Source organism: Suncus etruscus, chromosome 4 (genome assembly GCF_024139225.1).
Source record: "Suncus etruscus isolate mSunEtr1 chromosome 4, mSunEtr1.pri.cur, whole genome shotgun sequence".
Classification (NCBI taxonomy): Eukaryota; Metazoa; Chordata; class Mammalia; order Eulipotyphla; family Soricidae; genus Suncus; species Suncus etruscus.
Genome location: NC_064851.1, coordinates 5,123,397 through 5,133,124, shown reverse-complemented (window position 1 = coordinate 5,133,124; position 9,728 = coordinate 5,123,397). Strand labels below are relative to the sequence as shown.

The window sequence follows — 9,728 nt, the reverse complement described above, 5'->3', positions numbered from 1 at the left end:
CCCCGCTCTTGTCTCTCAGTTTTCATACACATCTAACAGGAAGCCCAGCTCTGCCATGTCCATCCATGTCCTTACCTGCACCACTACATGTTCTAGTGCTGTCCAAGGGACATTCCCACTTACTCTGTCCACGGTCACCTCTTCCAAGAAGTCTTCATGGGCTTTCTCAGAATCTTTATGCCTCTGCTTTTGAGTGGTCACTGTCTGATGATTGGGACCAAGGTGGGAAAAGTCTCCCTCTTTGGGCTGTGAGCTCCCTGCAGTGAGTCTCCCCACATTTCCATTCTGAGTGCCCAGCACCAGGCCCCATTTGAGTGGCACTCTGGTAAAGTTTGTGGATTGAGTGTTGCCCCCCCCCCCTACACACACACTGAGTTTAGGGAAGAGACAAGTCAGAGAGTGACACCCCGGGCAGGAATCTAAGCAGGGTTGTGACCCCACTTGCAGGTGGTTTAGCGCATACCTGAGCCTCAGTTTACTCATCTGTAAAGTGAGGTCACGGGGTCCAGGAGTGAGGCCATGTTAGGAGTCCTTGAATTGAGACAGAAACGGCTCCACACCAGCTCCCCTGGGAACCTGTCTTAACCCACCCCCCAGAGCCAGCGAACCCCCAGAGTTGTCCCATCTTATATAAGACCCAAATGATGGGTCCATGTACTCATTCATTCATTAGCTCATTCATTCAGCAGAGAGAGAATCAAGTACCTCTTCCAGGACATATAGGGGATTCAAGAGCCCAGCAAATCAGGCCTCTGCCCTCAATAGACTCTCAGCTGAGACTCCCAGACAAAACAGGCACCCACAAAAAAGAATCCACAAAAAACACTGATTAGCAGAGGGCTAAGGAACAAATATAATAGGTGACTGCATGGGAATGGTCAGGGAGGCCTTCTGAGAGAGGGGCTTTTTTGGAGTAGCCACTGGAGAGGGGCATGCTGGGAGAAAAAGAGGGAGGAGAGGGAATGGGAAGGGAGAGGAGAAGAGAGACAGGAGCAACTGCAGAGGTGAGACTGCTTCTCCACCTCCAGTCTCCGTTGGACTGACTGCAGTCACCCCAAGCTTCCTTCCTCTCTTCCTGCCTCCAGTTCGCCTGTTTGCCCCCAACTCTCTCCATGTGACCCTCCGGGAGCCGCCTCTGTGCAGCAACATCACCTGGGGTCTCCCCTACTACTCCCACTACTTCCAAGGCTGCCTGGAATTCCAAGTGCAGAGCAGGACACCAAAGCAGAAGTGGGAGGTGAGTGCTTGGCTCTGCCCCACCTCTTGGGTCTCCCTCCTCTGTGTTCCTGCTCCTCAGTGCCCCTTGGCAGCTCTACCAGCTCTCTCTGTGCCCCAGAACTGCAGGGGGTCCCCCAGGGGCTGTATCCCAGGGTGAGGTTCACATCTTCCTCCCTGGGAGATGGTGGAGGAGAGAAGTCACTTTCTCACAGTTCAACTCCCCATCTTGGTCCTCAAGGGCCAGTTTGTGCTAGTTCTTGAACTGATTTTTTTGGAGGGTGGGTGGAAAGGAACCACCCAGCAGTGCTCAGGGCTTACTCCTGACTCTGTGCCTCAGAAATCACTTCCAACAAACTCTGGTAGATTGTTGCATTAAATAATTAAGGATGGTGGTGGATGGAGATGGATGGAGGTGGATTTCTCTCTGCCATCCCAGGCCACGTGGCTCCGCAACCCCCATCCAGCCGGCGGGTCCCAGGTTTAGGTGAACGGCGGAATCACTCATCCAGAGACAGGCATCAGGAAGCATCAGCTTTATTCATCCCTATCCACCACATGTGTGGTCTATATCATAACCTTTCAAGCATTCAGCCATTCTTAGCTAGCCCTGCCTCTTAACTCCTTTCAGCCATCTTCCCTTTCACCTCCTTGCTGGCCAAAAACCAGAAGCACCAGAGCCAGCCAAAAGCCCTAATCCCCTCTGGTCCGTACCTTATCTACCTTTTCCAAGACCCCTCCCAGGAATGGGCGAGGTCTTGCAGGTAAGGTCAAGTTACCTAGGGAGAAAGGGTGGGAGATAAGGCTTCAGTAGATCATATGGGTTGCTGGGAATCATGTGGATGGCTAGGGATCAAACCTGGTTTCCCCCCTTGCAAGGCAGCAAATTCCTCACTATGCCATCTCTCTAGCTCCTTAGGGCTTCCTTTTATTTTTGTATGTTTGTCTGGTTTGGGGCCACACCTGGTGAGTCTCAGGGGTTACTCCTGGCTCTGCATTCAGAATTTACTCTTGGCAGACTCGAAGAACAAATGGGATACTGGGATTGAACCCAGGACAAAAGCCCTCCTCACTGTGCTATTGCTTTGGCCCCAAGGCACTTACTTTTTAAAATCTGCTTGTATGTGTTTTTTATTTTTATTTTTAATTTATATAAAAAAATTCCCATGAGATGCAAACTTAGAAAGTTGTTTGTTTGTTTGGGCCAGACCCAGCAGCATTCAGAGGTTACTCCTGGTTCCGTGCTCAGAAATGACACCTGGCAGGCTCAGAAATTGTGATTGAGTTTCATTCTTATAATGTTCCATGATCTATCCCTTTACCAGTGCCCACTTCCCTTCCACCAATGTCCTGTTGCCTCGATGGCAGACATTTTCCCCTCTTTATTGCATGGTAGTTTGAGATACATTACTCTCAGATGGGTATCTTGCAGGTCTCTTCACCTTTCTCCAGCATTTCCTTGCTCACTAAAGTTTTCCTGAGCATCTATTATGTGCTGGAAGCTGGCAGGAGAGGTGAGGAGCCCATCAAGCCATTTCTGGTGCTTTCTCAAAGAAACCTACTTGGGGCAGGGGGTAGGGGTGGTGACTTGGGAAATGCAGAGAATTGCCAGATATTGACTGATATGGATCAGTGCTATGAAGAGATAGAAGGTGGATGCTGGACAGGTGACACTGTCACTTGACACTCTTGACACCTGTCAAATCTGGGATCAGTTCTTGGTAAATCCCCTCCCCCCATGGTCCCTTGAGCTCTGCCAGGGGGAAATAGAAGAGAAAAGACAGAACAGCAGGCCCGAGAGGGATAAGAATTTGCCTTGTATGAGGTGGCTGTAATGCTCCCGAGTTTAATCCCTGGCACCCCATGTGGCCCCCTCAAGTCCCACTAGGGGGTCACTCCTGAGCACAGAGGCAGGAGTAGCTCCTGAGCACTGCTGGGTGTGCCTCTCCATCACTGCAGTAAAAAGAAGGAAAGGGGCAAAGGCACCCCAAAGGGCCTGGGACCGGGCTCTTTTTTTCTTTCTTTTTTTCTTGGGGGTCACACCTGGCAGCGGCACTCAGGGGCTATTCCTGGCTTTGTCACTCAGAAATCATTCCTGGTAGGCTCAGGGGGACCCATATGAGACGCCAGGGATCTAACCTGGGTCAGTCACAGGTCAGCCACATACAAGGCAAACTCTCTACCCACTGTGCTATCGCTCCTGGGACCTGGGTCTTATGACTCTGGGTATTGAGGGCACAGCTGGAAACAGCTGGAGAAAAGGCCTGGAAGAAACTGAGCCAGAGAGGGCTGGAGTGGTGGTGCTAGAGGTAAGACATCTGCCTTGCAAGTGTCTACCTAGGACAGACCACGGTTCAAATTCCCTGGTGTCCCATATGGTCCCCCCCAAGCCAGGAGCAATTCCTGAGCACATAGCCAGGGAGTAACTCCTGAGCGTCAACAGATTTGGCCCAAAAACAAACAAACAAAACAAACAAACAAACAAAAAGTAAACTGAGCCAGAGCAGCCTGGGGGAGAGATTTGCAGGCAGCAGCAAAGACCTTGTATGTCTGGGAAACCCATAGCCAAGTGACAGCTTCGGGCAGATAGGGGAAGAATATGCCAACCTGCTGCCTGCAGATGTCAGATGAGCACAGAGACCCAGCAGGGAAGGATCTGAGAAGTAGCAAAATTGGGGGACAGGAGAAGAGAAAAGTGGGGTACAGCCTGTTGGACTGGCTGTCAAGGATGTGGGTGAAGAGTGAGGTGTGGCTCTGATGGCCAGTTCCAGCGACCATGTGGCTGGATGGGAGGGAGGGAGGCGGGCACAGCCTTGCGCCGCTGCAAGACAGTGGGGGGGGGCTCATCTGATGTCTCATCTCTGCCCAGGACACCCCCTGATGATCTTGAAGCAGAACCAGGCATGGATCTGTCTGGAGAACCTGGTTCCTGATACCTCCTATGAGCTGCAAGTACGGGCAAGGCCTCAGCGTGGGCAGCACTCAGTCTGGAGCCCCTGGAGTGAGACTCTCATCTTCAGAACATTGCCAGATGGTGAGGCTGGGAAGGGGATAGGGATGGGGGTGTGAGGGGCTTAGAAGAGGGGAAGGGGTGGGAACTTGGGAGTCTGGGAAGAGGGAAGGGATGGGGTATAAGGGACTATGAATGGGGGTAGGAATGGGGAGGTGGGACTCTGAGAAGGGGGAAGGAATGGGGTGTGAGGGGCTTAAAAGGGGGTAGGGATGGGGAGGTGGGAGTCTGGGAAGGGGGTAGGGGTGAGGTGTGAGGGGCTTAGAAGGGGGGAGGGATGGGGAGTTGGGAGTCTGAGAAGGGGGTATAGGGAAAGAGTGCAGGAGTCCAGGAAGGAGGTAGGGATGGAGTGTGAGGGGCTCAAAAAGGGGTATGGATGAGGTGAGGGGGGTCTGGAAAGGAGTTAGATATGGGGTGTAGGGGTCAGGTATGGGAAAGGTCACCAGCTCCCCGATAAGACAGGTCCATTTGACTACAGGAGCTCACTGAGAAAGGGGCTTTGGCTCCCTCCCCCAAATTTAGCCCCAGTTTCTCCAGAGCTATTTCTCCCTCTGCCTCAGTGTCCTGCCTGCAGAGTGGGAACTCTGGTGAGGGCAGACAGTGCCCACAGCCAGTTGCGAGCACAGCAGACAGGACCAGGATGAGGTGGGGTGCTGGCGGTGGCTGAGCGGGCCCGGGCTGTCTCCCTTCTTTCTGCAGCTTCCGCCAGGCCAACCCAGCCCTTTACCTGGGTCTATACCCTCATCAGCAGCATCATGGGGACCCTGAGCTTTGTCATCCTGGCTTACTTCCTGGTCGCCAATGGACGTATTGGATCCTGGTAAGTGTCTGTTCACCTCTGCGCCCCTCTGGGGTCAAAGTTCTCCACTGCAACACTCTTACGCTCTTGACACAGTTCCCCCTCTTTGGCCTTTTCCTGGGACCCACCTTGCAAGTGGACCCCCAACAGTTCAGCCCGAGGGAGGCCTGTCTGAGATTGGGGATCACTCAGACAAAGTGTGAGGGCCCCTAGGAACTTGGGAGGGCAGCTCTAAGCTTCTAGCACATCAGACCATATGCTTTCAAGGTGCTTTGAAGGCAGGGAGGAACCAGATGATGGGAAGAGGAGCCTCTGGGGCTGCCAGGACAGTGGCACCTCCCTAAGCAGAAGCCTTTGGGCAGAGATGGGGCGCATGTCCCAAACCAGGACAGAAGTGAGGGCAGGACCTTTTAGAAATGAGAGCTCAAGGCTGGAGCAATAGCACAGCAGGGAGGGCGCTTGCTTGGCAAACGCAGACCCGAGTTTGATCATGGCATCCCATAGGGTCCCTGGAGCACCGCCAGGAGTGATTCCTGAGCACAGAGCCAGGAGTCAGCCCTGAGCACTGTTGGGTGTGAGCCCAAAACAGAACAAACAAAAGAAAACAGATGAGAGAAATGAGAGCTCAGGGAGATTGGTGTGGCTGGAATCCCTGAGTCTGGCCAGAGTCTGGACTTTGGGGTTGTCATTATGGGTCTTTTGGGGCCACCCAGGCATCACTCTATTGCCCCTGCAGATCAGTGCAAACCCCAGGATTTAGATACCCTGGAGCAGTTCAGAGCCTGAGCTACCATCCATGCCTGTCCCCATGAGGAAGTTCCTAGCCGATCTCTCTGTTGCCCCCATCCCACTCCATCCCATTTTGCTCCAGATGTCCCCCCACAATCTGCTTCCAGTCCTTCTCGCCCCTCACAGCCTTCTCTGGGGTGCACTTGCCTGTGTGGAGCAAGGATGCTGCTGCATGCTCTGTCCCATCTGTCTCCTTATTTGCACCCCTCTAGGGAGCCCCCCCCCATCTCTGTCAGGGTTGCCAGAGCATGCAGGGGCCAGAGATGACTCAGCCACAGGCTTGTTCCACCCCAGCACCATCAAGTAGTCTCATGATCCAGCAATTTTGGGTGCTCCTTCCTTGAGCACTGAGGTGGGAGTAACTCCTAAGCACTGCTGGGTGGCCCAAAATCATGTCTGGTACTTGTAAGCCAGCAGGGTGTGTGTGTGTGTGTGTGTGTGTGTGTGTGTGTGTGTGTGTGTACACGCCTCCCCCTGCCAACAGTTCTGTGCTCCCTCCTTCAACCCTATTCAGGCTGAAGAAAATCGTGAAATGCCACATCCCGGACCCCTCGGAGTACTTTGCCCAGTTTAGCTCGGAGCATGGAGAAGATTTCCAGGTGGGATTATGGGAAGGGGGATGGGGCAGGACGGAGAGGGGATGTGGGGGGGACAAGGGGGAGAGAGGGGGGGCCTAGATTCTCATTCTGTGCCCACCACTTCCTGATGGTGTGACCTTGGGCTAGCATAGCCCCTTCAGTGTCAGCTCCCTGTCCCCCACCCCCACTGTGACTTCCTGGCCCAGTACACAGGAAGCTGCTGTCCCAGGTGGGACTCCAGAGCCCCTGTGCTCCTGGAGCACTGTCCCCGAAGTCCTGAGTGTAGATCGTGTCCACCCTGCCCAAGTCCCAGGCCAGCCCCTGTGTGTCATCAGGGAGTTGGCAGTCCATTATCAACTCATCGCTTACAAACTCCAGCCTCCTCTTCCCCAGCACTGAGGCTGTGGGTAGAGACCTGACTCTCCTCTCACCCTGGAGGGAGCACTAAGGAGCCATGAATCTGGGACCATCTGCATGTACATCTCCCTCTCTGCCTGGAGATTTCCCTCAGTAGCCCAAGTGTAGGCTCAGACCCAGAGCCTTGTCATAGGAGCAAGAGGTGCAAGAAAGACCCTTTGGGGGTGTTGTGGGGATGCAACTGATCCCTATACCTCCACATGCATGCCAGACCAGACAGTCTAGCTTTAGTGGAACTCTGGTACCTAGCGCTGCTGCCCAAGCTTCCAAACAGGGGCTCACAAAAAAGTTCGACACTGAGGGACAGAGCGATAGCACAGCTGTAGGGCGTTTGCCTTGCATTTGGTGAACCCGAGAAGGACTCAGGCATCGATCCCCGGCATCCCATATGGTCCCCCGAGCCTGCCAGGAGTGATTCCTGAGCACAGAGCCAGGAGTGACCCCTGAGTGCCTTCGGGTGTGGCCCCAAAACAAGCAATAAAAAAGTTCCACATTGAATCAACACTTTCCTGCCCCACCAATTGAAGCCAGGAAGACCCAGCGGGGAACTGGGCTGAGTGAGATGAGGGATGCAATCGCAGAGATCTCCTGTTGAGACAATTAAAGTGACCATGGTGGCCCCTCTGCTGCCTCTTTCTCCCTGCAGAAGTGGCTCTCCTCGCCCTTCCCCTCCTCTGCCTTTGGCCCCAGCGGCCCGGCCACCGAGATCTCCCCCCTGGAGGTGCTGGACAGGGACAGCAAGGCCACCAAGCTGCTGTGGCGCCAACAGGGCAAAGACCCGGCCTCGCCCTCGCCCAGCGGCCACTCGCTCAGCAGCTGCTTCACCAATCAAGGCTATTTCTTCTTCCATTTACCCGACACGCTGGAGATCGAGGCCTGCCAGGTCTATTTCACCTATGACCCTTGCGAAGAGGAGCCCAGCGAGGAGGAGCTAGGAACCCCTGAGGTCCCTGGGACCCCTCTCTTCCTGGCCCCATCCACACTGCCAGGAGCGGATTACTGCACCTTTCCCCCGGGGGATGATATGCTGCTCTTCCCGGGACTCCCAGGAGTGCCAGCTCCCCTCAGCACAGTCTCAAGAGACTGTGTAGATGACACCCCATATCCCCGTGAGCACCCCAGCTCAGGAGTCCCTGGTACAGTGCAGCTGGCCCTGGACCCTAATCTGGGGGATGTGGGAGGAGATGTGACCACTGGCCTAAGATCCGAAGAGAGGACCTGCTTGCCCTGGGCCAGTGTCCCCGGGTCAGGCCAGGTCAAGCCCCCCATCTCCTGCCTGCCCTTGAACCCTGATGCCTATCTGTCCCTCCAAGAACTTCAGAATCAGGAGCCGGTTTACTCGGTATAAACAAGACAGGTCTGGGGGGGGGGTCAGCTGACTAGGGCACGTACCCCCGAGGTCCCCAGCACACTTCAGTATCACTTCCGTGCTGTTCCCTTATCCTAAAGTCTAAGCCAGTGGCTGGAGTGAATACAGCGGTAGGATATTTGTCTTGCATGCAGCTGACCTGAGACCTACCTCGAGTTTGATCCCCGACATCCCATATGGTCCCCCGGGCCTGCCAGGTGCGATTTCAGAGTGCAGAGCCAGGAGTAACCCCTGAGTATCTCTGGGTATGGTTCCAAAACAAAAAGAAGTCTAAATCAGAGCCACAATGGGCAGGTCCCTGGCTCTTGGCACAGGGGCCTCCTCTCCCTCCAGTCCTTATTTCACTCTTCAAGGACATTTTTGGGGGCTTCTCTTGGAATCCTCACCTCAACCTCCTCTCGTTCTGCTCCAGCCTTGCCCCTTCCTGACCAGTTTTTTTTTTTCCCCCAAAAACACAGACCCGGTTCTACAACCCCCTTGGTCAAGGATGCTATGGCACCCTACCCACCGTCTGGCTTCTCCCTCTAATCTCACATGCGACCATCCCTTTCTGGAACCTTCCGAGGGTCCTTCCAAGCTGCTAGGGTTTCTTTATGCCCCTCCTGAGCACACGCTGTTCTGGGGTTCTGCAGGGCTCACTCCTCACCCTGCAGGGCGCAACTCCATCCTCCTTCCAAGGTGGGCTCTGCTTTGCCTAGATGGAGATACTGTCAAGACACCCCAACTTGGAGATTCAGTGAGACAGACTGGCACGGGAGATGAACTAAAAGGCCCGGTCACCTCCTCCTGGTCCCCATGAGAGCTAACTTCTGGAATCTGTGTCTGCAACGTCATGGCTCCGGTGTAGACAGATGCCCCCGTAAAGTGGACAATGAAAAAAAGACAAGCAGGGGCCGGGAAGGTGGCGCTACAGGTTAGGTGTCTGCCTTGCAAGCGGATGGACCATGGTTCGATCCCCCGGTGTCCCATATGGTCCCCCCAAGCCAAGGGTGATTTCTGAGCACATAGCCAGGAGTAACCCCTGAGCTTCAAACGGGTGTGGCCCAAAAACAAAAACAAAAAAAGAAAAAAAGAAAAGCAGGGCCCAGGTTGGTGGCACAAGCTGTAGGACATCTGTCTTGCACACATTAACCTAGGATGGATTTCGATTCGATCCCCTGGTGTCCCATGTGGTCCCCCAAGCCAGGAGCGATTTCGGAGTGCATAACCAGGAGTAACCCCTGAGCATCACCGGGTGTGGCCCAACCCCCCCCCCAAATAGTGCACAATGACCATATCTTTCCCATGGACACAAGGGTTCAGAAGGCTGCTTGCTACAGCAGCCATCACCCACCCTCACCAGCACCTCTGGGTCCTCTGGGACCAGAGAGACATTCTCTGGTTTCCAACCTACTTGATCCCTTCTTCTGACTACTCCCCACCACCCTCCCACTCCCCCCACCCCCCTGGCAGTGCTCACAATTCCAGGCGTCTTCCTCCTTACAGAGGCCAGGGCTGCCATGGAAGGGATCGACTGGCTGGAAGCTACAGGGTCTGCTTTTATCATCCTGG

General features: G+C 54.5%; 1 protein-coding gene across 1 annotated transcript in view; it reads left to right on the top strand.

Annotated features, from left to right (window-relative positions):
* IL2RB (interleukin 2 receptor subunit beta) overlaps window positions 1-8,156 on the top strand; it is a 10,412-nt gene extending 2,256 nt beyond the window's left edge. The window contains exons 5-11 of the mRNA XM_049772464.1: window positions 1,086-1,237; window positions 1,311-1,371; window positions 4,085-4,249; window positions 4,786-4,812; window positions 4,925-5,045; window positions 6,328-6,412; window positions 7,455-8,156. Coding sequence (XP_049628421.1) covers window positions 1,086-1,237; window positions 1,311-1,371; window positions 4,085-4,249; window positions 4,786-4,812; window positions 4,925-5,045; window positions 6,328-6,412; window positions 7,455-8,156 — 1,313 coding nt within the window. The remainder of the gene's footprint in view (window positions 1-1,085; window positions 1,238-1,310; window positions 1,372-4,084; window positions 4,250-4,785; window positions 4,813-4,924; window positions 5,046-6,327; window positions 6,413-7,454) is intronic.
* Window positions 8,157-9,728: the final 1,572 nt, after the last annotated feature.